This window comes from Ostreococcus lucimarinus, chromosome 15 (assembly GCF_000092065.1).
Source record: "Ostreococcus lucimarinus CCE9901 chromosome 15, complete sequence".
Taxonomy (NCBI): Eukaryota; Viridiplantae; Chlorophyta; class Mamiellophyceae; order Mamiellales; family Bathycoccaceae; genus Ostreococcus; species Ostreococcus sp. 'lucimarinus'.
In genome coordinates, this window is record NC_009369.1 from 45,796 (window position 1) to 64,734 (window position 18,939).

Here is an 18,939-nt window from a genome sequence, read left to right on the forward strand (position 1 = left end):
ACCGCTCGACTGCTGGCGTTAGTCGTCTTCGTCAAAGACAGATTCCATCATGAGCTTGAACTCGTTCATGCTCTCGACGCCAGCGATGCTCGGTGTGGAGTTGTCGCCGCGCATCATGGGCGAAACAATCGGCGGTGCGCGCGGATGCAAGTCGTCACCCGCGACGGCGTTGGACCAGGAATCAATCTGATCGTCTTCGTTCGCGAGCTCGAGGATGGTCGCCGCGTCTTCCCTGGTGTACTGGTGCGTGAATCGTCTCTCTTCGTCGCCCGAATCGCCATCTTCGACGTCTTCCACGACAACCTCATCTTCTAATCGCGCAGTGGCGACGACATCCTTGTACAAATTCGTCGGAGCTCGAGTATACTCGATCGGTTTACTCTTCACTTTCTCCTCCAAATCCGCCACGAGCTTGAGCGTTGTCTCGTGCGTCAAAGACGCGTCGACGGGCAATCCCAAAACCCGCGCCTTTGGTGGCGAAACCGGCGTCGGCGGCGCGCTCGATCGCGGTCGTAATGCCTGTTCACGTCCGACGCCCATAAATGCGGCATACGGGTCCCACGGCGCGTCATCTCCGCCCGCGGGTTTCGGCGACGTCATCGCCGGCTCGAAATTCGCCTTCGCCTCCGGGCTGTCTTCGACGGGCATGGGTGTCAGGCTTAACGCTACGCGCGGTGTCGGCGTCGATACCTCCGCCTCATCACTTCTCCTCGTCTCTATCGTGTTCAACGGCGGCGAAGGTGCGCGCTCTACGACGCCCGGAAGCGCCGCAGCGCTCGCCGCCTTCGTCGGCGTCTCCACGACGCTCTGCAACGCCTCGTCCACGACGCGTTCACCCAACAGCTCGCGAAGCTCGTCCTCAAGCGCGCGCAAGCGTTCCAACGCGCTCCCCTTGGACGGTTCCCACGGTCGCCACGGTCGCTCACTGTCTCGCGCGTCTCTCTCTCGCGCGTCCCGCTCGGCGTCCCGCTCGGGCGCCGCCCCGCCGTCCTCTGCGCGACCCGAACCCGTCGTCTCCCCCTCCAGCTGCGCGAGCACGCGCGGTAAATCACGCATGAGCACTCGCGCTTGCGCGAGATCGATCTCGTCCAGTTCGTCGTCGTCGAACGCGTCCGACGCGACGTCTGGAATACCGCTCGAACGTCGATTCGCGTCGTCGCCGGCTCCGCGCTCGTCGCGCATGATCTCGAGCGCGCGCGCGCGCAGGTCGACGTCGACGTCGACGTCCGTCGGCGCGCCGCGCGCGGCGAGGGGCGACATCGACGCGCGATGGGCGCGAGGCGACGACTGAAGCGGCGGTTCGTTCGCGCACCAACCAACGTTTATTTATTTCTGCAACGAGCGAGACGCGCGGAACGGGCGGCTGCGGACGCGCACGCGCGAGGCGTCGCGCCGCCGGATGACGAGGCGAAAGTTGACGACTATCGCGATGTACAACACGGCAGGACGCGCGATGCGTCGGCTAAATACCATCTAAATCGTCGAAGATGTCGAATTCTTCCTTTTCCTCGTCGCGTTCGCGAGGATCGAGTCGACGCTCGCGGACGAAGAACGCGGAGGCGAATCGACCTTTGCGGTAGCGTCGAGCGACGACGCGACGCTCGGTATCGTCTAACATCGCGCTCGGTGGGCCTTGGTCGTAGCGACCGCACTCGACGACGAGTTGGTCGTCGACGGATTCGACGAGGACCCAAATGTGGTTGGGAAGGAACACCAACGGCGAGTTCCCGCCGAGGACGTACTCACCGCCCATGGCCCAGCTCGATGGGGACTTGACCGCCCACCACGGAACCACAAGCATGCCCTCGGGATCACGCGCCGCCGCCTCGATTTCCTCTTTCGCTCGTCGCTCCTCTGCTTCCCTCTCCGCCTCCGCGGCGCGCGCGAGCGCTGGATCGTTTGGTTTTTGTTCCGCAAGCTTTTGCGCTGGACCGACGTCTATCGGCGAAGACGTCGACGCATCCTCACCACTTGTTTCGCGCTCTTCGGGTACATCTGCTAGCGCTTCGAGCGCTATGAATGTCACCCCGCTCGTCGCTCGCCATTCGCCGACGCTCACGGCGTCTTCGGTTAAAATATCCCCCGTCGCCGGACTCGCCGCCCGCGTCTCGCATTCGCTCGCCGTCTCGTGAGTGATTTCGATTCCACACAACTCCCAGTTCCGCCTCTGTCCCGGTGCCGCGCGCACGCGAAGCGAGATCCGCCGCCGCTCTCTCGGCGCCTCCTCTTCGGCAAACGCAAACGCGAACCCAACCTCCGCGCCCTCGACGCACTCTGGAAGCGTCTTCGGCCCATCGCAATAACAACCTTGCACGATGAACATTTTAGCCATCTGTCCGCCCGCGCACACGTCGTGCGATTCCGCGAACGCAACGTCATTCTTCCCGTATTCGCACCCCGCTTCCGGGTACAACTTCTTCGTCTCCAATCGCAACCCATCGCCATCGCTCGTCTTGCCTCCGCTCGTCACGATTTGCCACTCCATGACGTCCACACCGTACTCCTTGAACGCATCGGGGACGTAATTACTCGGCAGCGGCACCGCGGCACCCGTGCGCGGATCGAACGTCGCGCTCGCTCCGGCGTATTCGCCCGCGTGCGCGGCGACGAAGTCATCCCAGACGTCCGAGGGCGGCCAATCGCGATTGGCTTCGAGCGCTCTCGACGCGACGTGCGCGCAATGACGCGCGTGAATTTTGAGTCGCGCCGAGGTCGACGTCGAGCGCGCGCACGCGCCGTGGCGATGCGTTTTCTGTACGCTCCAAAAAGTACACTGGGACGTCATTGCGCGCCTCTCGCGTCGTCGATGCGACGCAAAAGACGCCGAAAGCGCGCGTGTCGAATGACACACCGCGCGTTCCGTCAACAAAACTCGCTTGCGTCGTAAACGTCGCGTTTTCGCGTCGACGCGGGGTGAAATGGCGAACACATTGGGACAGCAGGTTGTTAACATTTGGCGAGTCAAAACTTGTGACGGTCGAACTCGTCGCACATCGAGGCGGGCGACGACGCGAGAATGCGCGCGCGGCGTAAACGGTTCCAAGTAATTGTCAGCGCGTGTTACGGCTCGCGCGGGGACGTGATGCCGTGTTTGACGATCGCCGCCGCGTTGGCGCGGCGGCTCGAAGGCCAAGCAACGGTGGTCGCCATGGCGAATCCAGTGTTTGAGAATGCCGTCGCGGCGAACGTGCGGTTCATCGGTGTGGGGAGTCGAGATGAATACGAGTGCGTGCAACGCGACCACGCTTCTAGGCGAGACGCGCGCGTGGTGGTGCGGTATTGGTTGGATCATTTGGAGACGCACGCGGAGCGTATTCTTGAGGCGCGCGCAGACGCTGGAAGGACGATTGTGTTGGCTCACACGCTCGATTTGGCGGTGCGGTGCGTGGACGAGCGCGCTAACGACGAATGTTTAACGTGTTACTCCCTGGTGCTCTCGCCCGCGCTGTTGAGAACGCCAAATCAAACGATTCCGCCGTTCGCGGGTGAGCGCCTTCGGTGTTTCGGGCGATCGCGTTGGGCGATGCGCGCAGCGGATTGCCTAGTCGATATCGCGTTCGCACCGCAGCTCAACGCGTTTCGCGCTTCGCTCGGGTCGACAAAACCAGTCAAAAGAGTGTTTGACGAGTGGTTTTTATGTAAAGCCGGCGTGTTCGCGATGTATCCCGAATATTTCGAGCGAGCCGCAGACGCCGGCTCGAGAAAAGTATTCCAAATAGACTTTCCCCAAGAAGGCGGCGACGTGAACGTGACTGGCTTGAATGCGATTCGCGTCGCTCGAGAGTTCATCGATCGCGATGACGCGCCGACCGTCGTTTTCGTATCAGCCAGTGGAAATCCACCCTTTGCGTCGCAATTTTTCGCCACCGCCGTGAAGGCGATGCGACGGCTGGCGGGCGCGAAAGCCATCTTGCTGACGCGTCATCGCGATCGGATCGGCGAGTTACCCGAAAACGCGATCCACATCGACTTTCTCCCTTTGCACCTCTGTCGCGACGCTGGCTTGAAAATCGCTGCGCTCGTTCATCACGGGACCATCGGGTGCTCGGCGACGGCGTTGCGAAGCGCATGGCCGCAAGTCGTCGTTCCAGCGGCGTTCGACCAGCCGTACAACGCCGCGCTCCTCGAAGCGATGGGTGCGGCGCAAATTATCCACATGACACGTCTCACGCGCACGCGGCTTGTGAAAGCGCTTAAAATTGTGTTCAAGGAAGAGGCCCGCGCGCCGGAAACCGCGCCGCGACGTCGAGCGAACGACGCGTCGTCACCTCAAGCGCGCGTCGCGGAAATCATCGCTAAGGAATTATTGCAATACGGCTAAATATACATCTACTCTACGATCACGTCGCTGTCGCTGTCGTGCATATCGTCGTCGCTATCATCGCTCACGTCGCTCACGTCCCTGGCCCACGATTGCACTCTCGCGCGTTCGACTTCTCTTCTCTCCGCCGACCGCAAGCGTCGGATCTTTTCAGTCGACGTCACGACTTCGCCGTCTCGCTCGCAATCACGCGAGGCGTGGACTCGAGGCGTCGTCGTTTCCGTCGCGGGTTCTCTCGCCGCGCCGGCGCCGATCGCCGCGCCCCAGGTGAGACGTTTTCCGCACCGCGCGCACGGCCCGTGGTCCGGGATCAATCGACTCGACCACGACAACGCCTCGTCCCCGGCGCGATCGAAAAAATGACGCGCCAAGCACACCGGATGAAAACGCGCGCCGCACGTCGCGCACCCGACGGCGCGATCGCTTCGAATCGCCTTCCCGCACGCGTCCACGCCGCACTTCAGCGCTTCCCCGCCCGGCCGAGACGCCGACGCCGACGCGCTCGGCGTCCCACTCACACCGACGTCCATCACCCGCGCTCGCATCGCATCATCCATCTCCTCATCCATCTCCTCCTCCTCCGCGTTCGCGCTCGCCGCGACGATCGCATCCATCTCCCGCGTCGTCGTTCGTCTCCGCTCCACGTGCGCCGGAATCGCGTCCGCGTACTTTTCAATCAGCCTCTCCCCGACCTCGCTCATGCAGTGCACCGTCAGCGGCATGTGTTTCCACGGCGCCGTGTTCAACATCCCACACATCACCATCGCCTTCTTCCCCGGCGCGCTCGTTTTATCGCTCACTCCGCGCTCCCTCGCCAACGTTCGCGTCGCTCGACAGCTCGCCGGTCGCTGCCACGCCCACTCAAACTGCAGCGCCTGCACCTTGTCGCTGAATCCCGAGACGACGAGCACCATGTCGCACGGTCGCAGTCGCATCGTGTACTTGGCCCCGTTCGCGATCGCGCCGTTGTGCTGCGCGAGTCGTCGCGGCGGGTTCGTCGTGAATCCGACGTACGACTTTCCCTTCTTGCTCGGATCGAGGCTCACGACGAGGTAACACGCGTAGAGCGCGCGCGCGGGCGCGCGGCGCGTCGGCGCGTCGCGCGTCGGGGGCGCGCGCATCGCGCGGCGCGCGCGACGGCGACGGCGACGCGCGATCGATTGTGACGGTTGGTGTCTGCGGTTCTTTTTTTCGCCGTGTGTAGTGGATTAATGATGGTATCCAGAATATAGGCCGTTTCGAGGAGTGTGTGCGGAAGGACACCGGACGCTCTTAATTTTTTAAGAGGTCGGCGTTGTTCACTTAAGCCTACTGCGTCGCGTTCGTCGCCTCGCGAAGGATGAATGATGAATGATGAATGTGGCGTTACAAGGCGCGGCGATGGCGAATAAAGGTGACGGCGGCGCGCTGCTACGCGATGGCGTCGTCGTCGTCGCGCGCGTTCAAGGCTTGCGCGATGAGACGCGCGTTTTCGGCGTTGTGAATGGCGAGCGAACCGGTCGCCGGCGCGGCGCTCGGCGGGCGGCCGACGAATCGAACGCGTCTGTTTTCTTCGTCGACAGACGCGCGGACGCGGGTGGCGCGCTCGGTTGTGGCGATGCGCGGAGCGACGAAAGACCAGTAACCCATGTTTTTCGGCTCCTCTTGCGCCCAGACGAGATGGGCGTTGGGATAGCGCTGTAATCGACGCGCCAGGGCGTCGTGAGGAAACGGGAACAGCTGCTCCAATCGAATGATGGCGACGTCGTCGATCTTCTTCGCCGCGCGTTGCCTGGCGAGCGAGTAATAAATCTTGCCCGTGCACAAAATCACGCGTTTGATCTCGCCGTTCGGTTTGAGCGGAATGTTTTCGTGACGCGTGACGTCGTCTCCCGCGTCGCCGTCGGCGATGACGCGCCGGAACGAAGACTTCGGCGCAAAGTCCATGAGCTTGGACGCGCAGTGCTTGTGATGCAGAAGCGTTTTGGGCGTGAGCACGACAAGTGGTTTTGAGTGCGGAGAGCTTATTTGCCGCCGAAGCGCGTGGAAGTATTGCGCCGGCGTCGATGGCTGCACCATCACGAAGTTGGCCTGCGCCATGACAGAGGCTCGCGCGCGGCGGCGCATGTAACGAATCCAGTCTCGCCTGTGCACCTTGCCGCTCGACCCGAAATACGCTTCGACGTCGTCCCACATCCCACTCTCTGCGGCATCAGCGCCGTTCGCATCTTGGCCTTGGCCGAACGTGTCCATCTTAGATTTACTCTCGGCGTCGTTTCGCGTCAAGATGGAGCGAATGTTTTCCAATTCCACGAAATCATTCTTGTCCGGCCCGAGCGCGTCGAATGTGCGTTGGGCGAACGCGAGATCGGCCGCGGCGTTCCCAGGGAGCGAGTCGCAGTCGTCGTTCGCCGCCGCGAGCCAACGTTCGGGGCGTGCTGTGGAGTGATCCGGGCCTTGACCCTCATACCCGTGCGGTAAGAGTAAAACGATGTCGCTTCGCTGACCCCAACGTTCTTCGCCCGAGCAAATATATTGGTCGATGATGACCTGCGCGTTGTTTGCGAAGTCGCCAAACTGTGCTTCCCAAAGCACGAGCGCTTCTTTACCCATCTCGGATGCGAAACCGTACTCGAATCCCAACACCGCGTGTTCGCTCAGTGGGGAATTCGCAGCGGTGAATTTGTCTTGCGGACCCATGTTCATATTGTCCAGCGGCACGTGTTCATGCGACGTGCGATTGCAATACACCGCGGCGTGACGTTGATTGAAGGTTCCTCGAACGCAATCTTGCCCACTCAGTCGAACGTGCGCGTGGGAGCCGATCGGGGGATCTTCGCCTTCGCCCGTCCACCACGGGACGTGATTTTCCCATCGCTTTTCGCATGGGTGCATGAGAAGCGACGCAAAAGCGAGCGCTTCGGCGGTCGCCCAATCGATTTGCCCTGCACCTACCTGGACATCGGGCTCCATGGCGCGTCGACGCGCTTCGAACATCGCCTTGACGTGTGGATGAAGCATAAAATCAGTGTCCTCGGGAGGCGTAGTGATGGAGTGGCAAATCTTCTGCAGCGCATCAATCGGCATCCCGGTGCCCGCCGCCGTCACGCGAGCTTCGCGACCGGATACGCCTGTAGAGACCGCTCGCGTCGACGCGAGCCACGATTCGGTAGTTCGAATGAAGTCTTGGTGCGTGGCACCTTCCGCGGCGAACTCCTTCTCCATCCCTCGACGCAAGTCGTCGAGCTCATCCTTGCTCAGGATGCCCTCCGCCACGCACGCGTTGGCGTAATTCTCCGCCACTCTCGGGGTGGCTTCAATTCTTCGAGACATGAGCGGAAGTGTGATGGATGGATCATCGAGCTCGTTGTGACCGAATCGACGGTAGCACACGTAGTTGACGACGACGTCGGATTGAAATTCAGCTCGATAGTCCGCAGCCAAGCGCATGGCGGAGACGACGGCGTCAGGGTCGTCGCCGTTGACGTGAATGATCGGCGCGCCGTAGGCTTTCGCGACGTCACTCGGGTGTGGACTCGAGCGCGCGCGTCGAGGCACAGTGGTGAAACCGATCTGGTTGTTCACCACCACGTGCACCGTGCCCCCGGTGGTGTAATCGGGCAAGTCTTGCAACTGCATCACCTCGCCGTTTTGTCCGAGCCCACAAAATGACGCGTCGCCGTGCAACAGCAAGGGCAGAACGTGCGCCCGCGCGCTCGCACCTTCGGTTTGTGAATCACGCTTGAACTGTTTCGCGCGAACCACGCCGCTGACGACGGCGTTGACCATTTCCAAATGACTCGGATTCGGCACCAGAGTCAGCGCCACTTGCTTTGCTCCTCGCTCGACGTCGACGTCCACAACGGCTCGCGCGCCGAGATGGTATCGAACGTCTCCGACTAGAAATGATGACCTATCGTCTACGATTTCCGCGCATATCGCTCCCAAGGGTTTGCCGAACACGTTGTGTAACACGTTCAAACGCCCCCGATGCGCCATGCCTAGAACGACGCACCCCACGTCTCGCTCCGCGGAACGCTCGACGAACGCTTGTAAACCCGGCACCAAGCTCTCCGCGCCCTCCAACCCGAATCGCTTCGCCGAAGGGAACTTTTCCGCGAGAAACACCTCCAATCGATCCGCCGTCAACAACCGCTCGAGCGTTCGTCTTCGCTCCGTCGCCGAAGCTTCTCGAGGGCCGCACTCGACTTGTTCCCTCAACCATCGCTTTCTCTCCTTGCTCGTCAAATGATTACACTCCACGCTCATCGTGCCGCAATACACATCTCTCAACCTTTCGAATAACTCATCGACGCGCCACGCCGTCTTCGCGCGCGCGCCGCTCGGATCCAGCGTCGCCGCGTCCTCGCCCAGATGAAACCTCTTCTCCGGCGCGCGACGCGCGCTCTCGCTCAGCCCCAAATACTCCCCCAAGCTCACCTTCGTCTTGCAGTCCTCCTTATAAAAGTGATCCGGGTACCCTTGCAACAGCGCGTGAATGTCTCGCGCGTCTTTCGGCGTCGTGGCCTCCATCGTCTCGTACCCTCGCACGATCGGCCCGAGCGAGCGCCCCAGCGGGTCCAACGCCGCCGTCAGGTGTCCCCGCGCTCGCACCGCCCGCGTGAGCTCCGTCAGCGCCAGCGCGTCCGTGACGTCGTCGAACCGATCGCCGTCGTCGTTCGCGCCCGTCGACGCCGTCGTCGACGCCGTCGTGGACGACGCGCGACGCGCAATCACCGTCAACGTCGGCGGATTACCGTTACCGCGCGCACCCCTCGCGCCGGCGTCCGCGGCGCGCGCGCGGTCGAGCGCGCGCGCGAGCGCGCTCGTGGCTCTTCGCGTCGACATGCGCGCGGCGCTCGCGGCGACGAGGACGCGAGCGACGCGTCGTCGTGTGCGGATGCGATTCGTTCGTGAATCCTCAGTCGACGACGCGATGTCGGACGCGCGACCGCCGCGCGCGCCGCGCGAGGACGCGCGCGCGGCGACGCCGGAGCACGTCGTCGTCGACGGCGCGCAGTGCGAGGCCGTGATCGCGCGATTGGCGCACGAACCGTCGCTGGGACACGCGTACGTGGTGTCGCACGCGAAATCCCGCGCGGCGTTCTTCGCGCGCGAGGCGCGCGCGATGGACGCGCACGCGTCGGGGACGTGCGCGAGGATGGCGAGCGACGCGACGAGCGCGATGGAGACGATCGGGGCGGTGGCGAGGGTGGATTTTGATGGGGTGATGGAGAAGATGGATCGGTGCGCGGCGGCGTTGGAGGCGTTGGCGAAGCCGTCGTAGATAGATTCGTTGCGTAGCGTAGCGTAGCGTAGATTATCGTTGATTTCGTCATTGTCTTTCATTTCGTGGCGTACAGCGCGATCATTCTCGAGAATCGCGCGCGCGATGTCATCGGTTTGAGGTCGGCGTCGAACAGAATCCATCGTATCACGTCTTCTGGCAAGTCAAGTTCGGGCCAAGCGCGAAGGAAGTGATTCACCGCAGGCGTGAGCTCGCGCAGCGACACGTACCCGTCACGTTGACGCGACAATGCGATTTGGACAATCAAATCTGTCGTACAGGCGCATATTCGTTGCCAACCGACGACGTATCGCGCCGATTCCGGCGCGCTGTGATCTTGCGCGTACTTCAAACACCCCAAACGTCCAGTATAGGCGGCACATGCGCACGTCTCCTCGTTCCAAGGACACCCGTGCTCGTGCGCGTACTTCAAACACTCCAAATGTCCATGCATGGCGGCAAATGAGCACGTCCACTCGTCCCAAGGACACCCGTGCTCGTGCGCGTACTTCAAACACTCCAAATGTCCACTATAGGCGGCACACCGGCACGTCCCCTCGTCCCAAGGACACCCGTGCTCGTGCGCGTACTTCAAACACTCCAACTCTCCATACTTGGCGGCAAACTGGCACGTGTACGCGTCCCACTCGTGCCCGCACTCGCGCGCCATCCGCACGAGTTCCAAGTCTCCCAGAAACGCCGCGCACGCCGTCACGCACGCCCCGTGGCCTCCCCCCAGCGACTCGTCCTCGAGCGCGCGCAGCGCGTCGTCTATCGCACGCGCCGTGAACCAACCGACGCTCCCTCTCGCCGACAGCAATCGCGGTCGCAACCGCCGTCGCAACCGTCGCCTCGCGCGCGCCATCCTGTCGATATCGACCGCCTCGACGGCGACCTCAACCGTCGCGATCGATCGACCGATCGGTCCGTGTTGTAACCCTCGATCGCGACACCCGCGCGCGCGTCGGCGTCCGCCTTTCCGCGCCGCGACGCACGCGCACGATGTCCAAGAGAGGTGCGCCGACGACGACGCGACGCGCGCGCGCGCGAACGCCATCGATCGATCGATCGACCCGCGCGACGCGCGACGCCGCGCGACGCGCGCGCTCGAACATCGACGCGCGCGCGATCGCGCTAGGGCTTTGACGCGCGCGACGCGAACGATGGACGACTGACGCGATGGACGCGCGCTTCGACGACGCGACAGGCGGCGGTAATGCCTCCGGCACGAAATACAAAATGTCCTACGGCGTCCCCGTCGGCGCGGTGGTGAACTGCGCGGACAACACCGGGGCGAAGAACTTGTATTTGATCGCCGTGAAGCGATGGGGCTCGCGACAAAACCGCTTGCCGGCGGCGAACCCCGGTTCGATGGTCATGGCGACGGTGAAGAAGGGGAAGCCGGATTTGCGTAAAAAGGTTTTCCCGGCCATCATCGTGCGTCAGCGCAAGCCGATTCGACGCAAGGAAGGGTTGATCATTTACTTTGAGGACAACGCGGGGGTGATTTGCAACCCGAAGGGCGAGATGAAGGGGAGCGCCATCGCGGGGCCGGTGGCGAAGGAGTGCGCCGATCTCTGGCCGCGTGTGGCCAGCGCGGCGAGCTCTATCATCTAGATCTCGACGCGATCGAGATCGAGAGAGAATCGCGCGGTTTGAAGTAGAAGTAGACTCGCCCGGTTTCATTCAATAGCCAAGGAGGTTTTGCCCAAACTTTCGCGGCGCGCGCGCGCGGTTTGTGTGTTTGCGTTCGTCGTCACGTCGCGGCGCGCGAATCGCGATGCGCGCCTCGATCGCGCGCGCGTGACGCTCGCGTCTACATCGCAGGACTCGCTCGCGCGAGCGCGCGGCATGCGCGCCGTCGACCTTTCGTTCGTCGTCCAACCGACACTAAAAAGTGCACCGCGGCTGCGGGCGACGTCCGAGCGCTGGCGGCGCGCGCGCGCGCGCGCGTCGCCGCGAGAAGGCGCCGCGTCATCGTCGTCATCGACTGATTCGTGCGTCACGACGCGCGATCTCGTGGATACGTCGCTGAAGTTTGCCTACGCGTGGGCGGCGTTCGGTTACGTCGTCCCGAGCGCGGCGCTCGCGGCGATGGTCGACGCGGACGATCTCGGCGCGAGCTTAGCGGTCGTGCAGCTTTCGTGCGAGAGCGCGAAAGCCGCGGCGACGGTGCGGGTGCTGGACGAGATAGATCGGGGCGTGGGAAGTCTGAGCTCGAGCGACGACGACGGTTTCGTCGCGCGCGGCGCGGCGTTCGGCGGCGTCGCCGTCGTCCTCGCGCGCGCCGTCGATGGATTAGTTTCGACGACGTCGACCGTGGACGCCGTCGCGGCTGCCGACGCACCGACATCGCTCATCGCGCACGCGGGTCCGTTCGCTGCGTCGTGCGCCGTCGTCGCGTCGTGCGTCGTCGCTCCCGCGCTCGAAGAGCTGTTCTTTAGAGGGTTCCTCTGCGAGGACATTCGTCGACGCACGTCCAACGCCGCGCTCGCGATCGGCGTTTCTTCGGCCATCTTCGCGCTCGCGCACTTTTCTTTGCCAGACGTCCCATCGCTGTTCGCGTGCGGCGTCGTCTTCGCGCTCGCGAGTCAAAGTCGCGGAGGCGTTCGCTCCGCCTTCGTCGCGCACGCGCTGTTCAACTCCAGCGTCCTCATCGAGCGCGCCGCGGTCGCGCGCGCCATCGTCGACGCATCATAGCTCGCGCGGGCGTCTGAGCGCGCCTCTCATCGTACAGTGCTGTGGTATTCATTCCATTCTAGTTTGCTACTTGCCCTCGCCGCGTCTAGTCCTTGATCCGCTCCAGCTCCGCCAATCGCTCCATGATCGCCCGCTTACTCGTATCCTGCACCTCCCCTCCCAATAAAAACTCATCCACGAGCAAGTACACCTTCTGGAAGTTGAACACCAGATCGAGTTCGCACACGTTGGCGAAGAAGTGATCCAGCATCTCCACGAATAAGTGAATCGATTCCAAGTGCGTCAGCTCGTTGTCGTTCAGGTCCACGCACAGCGAGAAGAACAACCCGGCGTAGCGTCTGTATATCACTTTATAGTTGCGAAACTCCACGAAGTTCGTGTGCTTCGGGTCGCGGTTGACGACGAGGCGGTGGACTTCGGATTCTAATTTTCGCTTTTCATCGTCGGCGAACGGGACGTAATACTTGGCCAAGCGCGTCTTGCCTTGACGGTTTTGGAGCAGGATGAAGCGTATCATCGATCGGTTTCGACGTCGGGCGGTGCGTGACGCGCGCGGTGGCGACGCGCGCGCGCGTGTGCGGACCGCGAAGGATGACTGAGGACCTGGGCCGTCTCGAGGCGTCGCGGCTTTGTACGAGGTGCAAGATTTCTGATTTAAAATTATTAATTGTGCTTGATTTATTCGGGAACGATGATGACTTTAAGCACGGCCTCGCCCATGATGCGATGGACGCCGACGATGGCGTCGCCCGGTTTCACTAAACCTAAAATGTCGCGGCAGTGTACGATGGCGTTGCGCATGACTTCTTGCGGGTGGCCGCTCTCGCCGCGCCACGCCGGGTTCTCCAAGAGAGGTACGAGGCCGCGCGTGATGAGCGAGCGGTGCACGACGTCAAGAGCGCGACCTTGGTGATCGGGCTCTTCGATGCAAACGTTCACGATGCGAGTCTCGGGTCGATACTTGGCGATCATTTGCGCCGTGTGACCGGTGCGAGACAACGTAACGATGAGCGCGGCGTTCACCTTTTGCGCGGTACGAACGGCGGACGAAGCCAAGGCTTCGGTGATGCCGAGCGGGATCACTTGCTGCTCGAGAATTTGGAAATAGCTCGCGACGTCATCGACGTACGCTTCGGCTTCGCGACAGATGGACGCCATGCACTTGACCGCGTCTATGGCGTAGTTGCCCGCGGCGGTTTCCCCGGAGAGCATCACGGCGTCGGTACCGTCGAGAATAGCGTTGGCCACGTCCGTGGCCTCCGCGCGCGTCGGGCGCGGGGCACCCGTCATGGATTCCAACATTTGCGTCGCCGTCACGACGGGCTTACCCGCCAAGTTGCACCGCTTGATCATGCGCTTTTGCGCCAAGAATATTTGTTCCATGCGAATCTCCATACCCAAGTCGCCGCGAGCGACCATGACGCCGTCGGACTTTTCGACGATGTCGTTAAAGTTATCTAAGCCCTCCATGTTCTCAACCTTGGAGATGATGGAAACTTTATTCGCGAAGTCGCCGAGAACGGAGCGAATGTACTCGACGTCGCTTCCCTTGCGAACGAACGAGGCGGCGATGAAGTCGACGTTGTTCTTCACCCCCCACTCGATCAAATCGTGGCGATCCTTCTCGGTGATCGTGGGCAAGTTCACGTTGACGCCCGGCAAGTTCATGTTCTTGCGCTCGCCGAGCTTGGCGCTGTTTTCGAGGCGGCATCGCACCTCGCCCTTGGCGACGTCGCACTCGAGCACGGTGAAGGTGACGGAACCGTCGGCGCACAAAATCTTCGAACCGGGCTTGACGTCCTTGGCCAAGTCCGGATACGACACCGCGAGCTTTTCCGCGCTACCCTTGAACTCGTAGTCCGTGGTGAGCACGATCTCCTTCCCCGCTTCGAGCATCACCGGTCCCCCGCACGCGAGCATCCCGGTGCGAATCTCCGGCCCCTTGGTATCGAGCAGCACCCCGCAATCGACGCCCGTGTTCGCGCACGCCGCGCGCAAATTATCCAACGTCTCCTGGTGATACTCGTGCGAGCCGTGCGAAAAGTTGAACCGCGCGACCGACATCCCCGCCCTCAACATTTCCTCCAAAATCTCCACCGTTCGCGACACCGGTCCGAGCGTGCAGATGATCTTCGACTTGAACCCAATCCTCTGCGAGTCTTTCGCCCGAAACGCCGCCTCGCTGTCGTTAAACGCATAGTCCTCGCTCGCCTCCCCCCCGTTCTCCAGCACGTGCGCCGCGCGCCAATCCCCGACCGATCCTTTGCTCGCCAGCGCGCTCAGCGCTCGCTGGCTCGACAGCCCCGCCAAGGCCACCGTCCGCCGTCGTTTCTCGTCCCCTCGCGCGTCATCGTGCACGATGGGATCCACGCTCGAGTTTCGCGCGTTCAGTCCCATCTCGATCGCCCTCTCGCGCGTCCCGTCGCCCTCGCCGCGCCGACGTTCGATTCCAAATTCCGAATGCGCCACCGATCGATCCGGCGGCGGCGAACGATCGCGCGTCTCTCGCGCGTCTCTCGCCTCGTCTCGCCCCCGCGCGCGCTCGGTTCGCTCGATCGACGCCTCGCGCGCGTTCGCTCGCGTCCGGGCTCGCGCGCCGCGGTCGCGCGCGTCGTCGTGTCGCGTCTGTGCGCGAACACACCCGGGATCGCCGCGTCGGCGCGCGCGATCGATCGCGCGCGCGCGCGACGCCGCGATCGTCGCGCGAGGTTCGACGCGCGCGCGTCGACCCTCGACCGTCGATCGATCGATCGCTCGAGCGATCGATCGATCGATCGCGCGCGCGCGCGGCGCCGCACACGACGACGGGCGACGCGCGCGCGCGCGCGCGATGCGCGGCGCGGCGCTCGAGCGCGCGTCCGCGGCGCGCGGCGCGGGACGACGCGCGATCGCGCGCGCGCGGGGCGACGGCGGCGCGATGCGCGCGCGCGGGCGCGCGATCGTCGCGACGCGCGCGAGCGCGGACGGCGCGACGACGCGCGTGATGGTGAACGGGGTGAGCGGAAAGATGGGACACGCGACGGCGTGCGGCGTGGTCAAGCGCGCGGGGTTCGAGCTGGTGCCGTACGCGCTGACGAAGCGGGCGACGGCGGCGACGACGGATGTGCTGGGGACGGAGGTGCGAGGCGTGGACGTCGGCGAGGAGGACGCGGGAGAGACGCTGGAACGCGCGAAACGGGAGTATCCGGGGTTCATCGTGGTGGATTACACGCAACCGGACAGCGTGAACTCGAACGCGGCGCTGTACGTGAAGCACGGGGTGCCGTTCGTGATGGGGACGACGGGGGGTGACCGCGAACGCATGCTCCGAGAGGTGAAGGAGAGCGGAAATTACGCCGTGATCGCGCCGCAGATGGGGAAGCAGGTGGTGGCGTTTCAAGCGGCGATGAAATTGATGGCCGAACAGTTTCCCGGCGCGTTCGAGGGGTACACGCTGACGGTGACGGAATCGCACCAGAGTAGTAAAAAGGATACGAGCGGCACGGCGAAAGCCATCGTGGCGTCGTTCAACGATCTCGGGTGTGGGTTCGATTTGAACGATATCGAGCTCGTGCGCGACGTGGAGAGCCAAACGGGGAAGATGGGCGTGCCCGAAGAACACTTGTTGGGGCACGCGTTTCACACCTATCGCCTGACGAGCGCGGACGGCACGGTTTCGTTTGAGTTTCAGCACAACGTGTGCGGACGAAGCATTTACGCCGAAGGTACGGTCGACGCGGTGGGGTTCTTAAAGCGCAAGGTGGACGCGAAGGATCCAAAAACGTTGTACGACATGATCGACGTCTTGAAAGAGGGCGCTATGGGGGAGTGGGTCAAGTGAGCGCCGCGCAGAACAAAATCTAATAAAGAAACAAACGTCATCTACTATCACGCTACTAGTCTACCTAAACGCACGAGACCGCGCTCGGCGTCGACGACTAACGCGCCTTGATTTCGCAAGACGGATAATCCAGCGAAGACGATGTGAAAATCGTCCCCGCAGCCCGGCCACGGAACGTCGATGGGGGTGACGACGAATAAACAATCCTCGCTCAGCTTGCACGTCCGCAGCGACGAGCCGCAATACTTTGTCTCACCGTTCGTGTCCGTGAACTTCATGTGCGTCTGGTACGTGCCGAGATGAAAATCGCTGTCTTCGTACAACTGCCGATCGACGAGCATGCCCGTGGTGCCGCTGTCGAAGACGACGTAAATCGGCTTGGACGTCTCGAACCGCTCGCCGTTTATCCACAGCTCGTCGCACGGCGTCGCGTAGTGGTACACCGGCGCCCCGATCGAGCGCAAATCCACCGTTCGCAAGACCCCGATCTCGCTCTCATCGACGAGCGAGTCCCGACTCAGCGTCAGCGTCTCGCGCTCGAAATCCAACGCGAAGCTCGCGATGTCCGTCTGTTGCAAGAAACTCGGTCGAATGCCCCGTTCGCGATTCGTGTACTTCACCAACCCCACGAACGGCGCCGCGTCTCGTCCTCGCACGTCATCCGTGACGCCGAACACCAAATCTTCAAACTCCAAGCTCCCCAGCGTCGCTCGCTTACCCGCGTACCACGACGTTCGTCCGTCCGCCTGCAGCCCGTACGTCTCGAACGTCGCGTCGTACGCCTCGAACCGCACGTCCTCGGCCTCGACGCACCCCCAACCCGCGCCCGCCCCGCTCGCGTCGCACCCTCGCCGCTGCGACGTCAGAAACGGCGACCCGGTGTCGACGACGCCTCGCAGCGTCCTCGCCGCGTCGCCCAGCGTCCACTCGACGGCGTACGCGCCGCCGCGCTCGAGCGTCATCGGCACCGTCGTCGTCGCCGCGTTCCGTCGCAGCGCCTCGAACGCGTCCGCGTACTGCGCGCGAAGCGTATCGCTCGCGCTCGCGTCTCTCCGCGTCGCGAGCGCGCTCGCGGACGCGCACGACAGCGCGAACGTCCGCCGCGGCATCATCGCGCGCGCATCGCCGTCGTTCGCGACATTCGCGCCGTCGCGCGCGCCCTCGCGCGCCCTCGCACGCGCCCGCGATCTTCGCACGCGTCGTCGCGGTCGCGTCGGCGTCGTCACTCGCCGCGACGCGCCGCGCGACGCCATCGAGTGGCGTCGCATCGCGTCTCGACGCGTCGCGCGATGATGCCGCGCGACGACGCGAATACCGCGCGCGACGACGCGTCGCGCGCGCTGACGACGCCCGCGACGACGACCGACCGCGACGATCGCGCGCCGCGCGTCGACGACGTGTTCAGCACGCGCAGACCGAAAGATCTCGGCGCCGGTCTGAGCTCTGGATTGCAGAGCGCGGCGAAATCGGTGGCGCTCGGCGCGGGCGCGCTGCTCACGGCGCCCGTCGTCGGCGCGCGCGAGGACGGCGCGCGAGGGTTCGTCAAGGGACTCGGATTGGGCGTCGCGAGCGCGATCGTGCTGCCGGTGGTCGGGGCGAGCGTGGGGGTGGCGCAAATCGCGCGCGGCGCCGCGAATACGCCGAGCGCGGTGGCGGCGCGCGCGCGAGGCGAGCGATTCGATCGGAAGACGCGAGAGTGGGTGGCGGAGGATCTGGCGCGCGATGGGGCGTTTTTGGGGGAGACGAGCGATGGGGCGATATTCGAGCGAGCGGTGAGGCGGGCGGAGACGCGAGGCGCGCGGCCGGGGATCGGAGGGATGCTCGAGGAGGCGGCGGGATCGAGCGGGGGGGGCGCGAGGGAGACGGAGTATTACGACGCCCTGGAGGTGTCGCCGACGGCGACGAGCGCGGAGATACGACGGAAATATTATCTTCTGGCGCGAAAGATGCATCCGGATAAGAATCCGAACGATCCCACGGCGAAGGCGCGGTTTCAGGAAATCGGCGAGGCGTACCAGGTGCTGAGCGACGAAAGTTTGCGACGCAAGTACGACGCGCGCGGGAAGGACGCGCTGGGCGACGTTCCGATCGTGAATCCAGCGGCGTTTTTCGGCATGTTGTTCGGGAGCGAGCAAATGGAAGGGTTCGTGGGGAGGTTACAGCTCGCGTCGCTCGCCATGGCGGGGACGGATTTGACCGGCGACGAACAGGATTTGCTGCAGAAACGCCGCGAGGCGAGGTTAGCGATCAAGCTCGCGGCGATGTGTGACGTGTACGTGGACATTGACTCGAAGATGGGCACCGAAAAAGAGCGCGCGGCGCAATTTGTGGAGACGATGCGCCCCGTCGCGCAAACTTTGGCCAACGCGTCCTTCGGGCAAATCATGGTGCAAAAGATCGGCTGGGTGTACGCGATGGAGGCGGAGAAGTTCCTGCACGACCCACTCGCGGGAACGGGGACGTGGCTCGATCTCGGCTTGAGATCGACCGGGGTGACGATGCAACAAAAAGCATCCAAATGGAAGAATAAGTTTTCGGCGCTCAAGGCGGGGGTGAACATCTTTTCTACCGTCCAAAGCTCGGAGGCAGAGGTGCAAAAGGCCACGAACGAGCAGCAGGCGAACGAGCTCAGGGCGAAACAGCAAAGAGACGTCTTACCGCACGTCCTCGACGCGCTCTGGTCGACTTCGAGCGTGGACATCGAGTCGACGCTTCGACACGTGTGCTCCAAGGTGCTTCACGACGCCAGCGTCGCGCAGTCTCGTCGCGCGGGTCGAGCGAAAGCTTTACTGTACTTGGGTAAAATGTTTCAAGAGACGAAATCAACAGATC

General features: G+C 63.3%; 12 protein-coding genes across 12 annotated transcripts; 4 read left to right on the forward strand and 8 right to left on the reverse strand.

Moving 5' to 3' along the window:
* Positions 1 to 18: 18 nt before the first annotated feature.
* OSTLU_18262 (predicted protein) lies at positions 19 to 2,785 on the reverse strand (the record flags this gene model as incomplete). Its single annotated transcript, XM_001421652.1, has 2 exons — positions 19 to 1,124; positions 1,471 to 2,785. 2 exons carry the CDS (start codon positions 2,783 to 2,785, stop codon positions 19 to 21), a joined length of 2,421 nt encoding a protein of 806 aa, XP_001421689.1.
* A 231-nt stretch (positions 2,786 to 3,016) lies between these two features.
* On the forward strand, positions 3,017 to 4,321 carry OSTLU_93762 (predicted protein; the record flags this gene model as incomplete). The annotated part of the gene is made up of 1 exon (XM_001421522.1): positions 3,017 to 4,321. One exon carries the CDS (start codon positions 3,017 to 3,019, stop codon positions 4,319 to 4,321), a length of 1,305 nt encoding a protein of 434 aa, XP_001421559.1.
* An 8-nt stretch (positions 4,322 to 4,329) lies between these two features.
* On the reverse strand, positions 4,330 to 5,442 carry OSTLU_27712 (predicted protein; the record flags this gene model as incomplete). The annotated part of the gene is made up of 1 exon (XM_001421653.1): positions 4,330 to 5,442. The coding sequence occupies one exon, from the start codon at positions 5,440 to 5,442 to the stop codon at positions 4,330 to 4,332; it is 1,113 nt and encodes a 370-aa protein (XP_001421690.1).
* Positions 5,443 to 5,691: 249 nt separating this feature from the next.
* OSTLU_19841 (predicted protein) lies at positions 5,692 to 8,299 on the reverse strand (the record flags this gene model as incomplete). The annotated part of the gene is made up of 3 exons (XM_001421654.1): positions 5,692 to 6,408; positions 6,727 to 7,097; positions 7,155 to 8,299. The coding sequence occupies 3 exons, from the start codon at positions 8,297 to 8,299 to the stop codon at positions 5,732 to 5,734; spliced, it is 2,193 nt and encodes a 730-aa protein (XP_001421691.1).
* A 129-nt stretch (positions 8,300 to 8,428) lies between these two features.
* On the reverse strand, positions 8,429 to 9,148 carry OSTLU_18265 (predicted protein; the record flags this gene model as incomplete). The annotated part of the gene is made up of 1 exon (XM_001421655.1): positions 8,429 to 9,148. A coding segment is annotated over one exon (720 nt), but the record flags the coding sequence as incomplete, so codon positions are not given.
* A 497-nt stretch (positions 9,149 to 9,645) lies between these two features.
* Positions 9,646 to 10,407, reverse strand: OSTLU_93763 (predicted protein; the record flags this gene model as incomplete). Its single annotated transcript, XM_001421656.1, has 1 exon — positions 9,646 to 10,407. A coding segment is annotated over one exon (762 nt), but the record flags the coding sequence as incomplete, so codon positions are not given.
* A 182-nt stretch (positions 10,408 to 10,589) lies between these two features.
* Positions 10,590 to 11,204, forward strand: RPL23 (Ribosomal protein L23, component of cytosolic 80S ribosome and 60S large subunit; the record flags this gene model as incomplete). The annotated part of the gene is made up of 2 exons (XM_001421523.1): positions 10,590 to 10,602; positions 10,795 to 11,204. 2 exons carry the CDS (start codon positions 10,590 to 10,592, stop codon positions 11,202 to 11,204), a joined length of 423 nt encoding a protein of 140 aa, XP_001421560.1.
* Positions 11,205 to 12,372: 1,168 nt separating this feature from the next.
* On the reverse strand, positions 12,373 to 12,804 carry OSTLU_40610 (predicted protein; the record flags this gene model as incomplete). The annotated part of the gene is made up of 1 exon (XM_001421657.1): positions 12,373 to 12,804. The coding sequence occupies one exon, from the start codon at positions 12,802 to 12,804 to the stop codon at positions 12,373 to 12,375; it is 432 nt and encodes a 143-aa protein (XP_001421694.1).
* Positions 12,805 to 12,965: 161 nt separating this feature from the next.
* On the reverse strand, positions 12,966 to 14,684 carry OSTLU_40662 (predicted protein; the record flags this gene model as incomplete). The annotated part of the gene is made up of 1 exon (XM_001421658.1): positions 12,966 to 14,684. One exon carries the CDS (start codon positions 14,682 to 14,684, stop codon positions 12,966 to 12,968), a length of 1,719 nt encoding a protein of 572 aa, XP_001421695.1.
* Positions 14,685 to 15,204: 520 nt separating this feature from the next.
* On the forward strand, positions 15,205 to 16,107 carry OSTLU_40454 (predicted protein; the record flags this gene model as incomplete). Its single annotated transcript, XM_001421524.1, has 1 exon — positions 15,205 to 16,107. The coding sequence occupies one exon, from the start codon at positions 15,205 to 15,207 to the stop codon at positions 16,105 to 16,107; it is 903 nt and encodes a 300-aa protein (XP_001421561.1).
* A 47-nt stretch (positions 16,108 to 16,154) lies between these two features.
* OSTLU_18270 (predicted protein) lies at positions 16,155 to 17,219 on the reverse strand (the record flags this gene model as incomplete). Its single annotated transcript, XM_001421659.1, has 1 exon — positions 16,155 to 17,219. The coding sequence occupies one exon, from the start codon at positions 17,217 to 17,219 to the stop codon at positions 16,155 to 16,157; it is 1,065 nt and encodes a 354-aa protein (XP_001421696.1).
* Positions 17,220 to 17,963: 744 nt separating this feature from the next.
* OSTLU_5621 (predicted protein) lies at positions 17,964 to 18,932 on the forward strand (the record flags this gene model as incomplete). The annotated part of the gene is made up of 1 exon (XM_001421525.1): positions 17,964 to 18,932. A coding segment is annotated over one exon (969 nt), but the record flags the coding sequence as incomplete, so codon positions are not given.
* Positions 18,933 to 18,939: the final 7 nt, after the last annotated feature.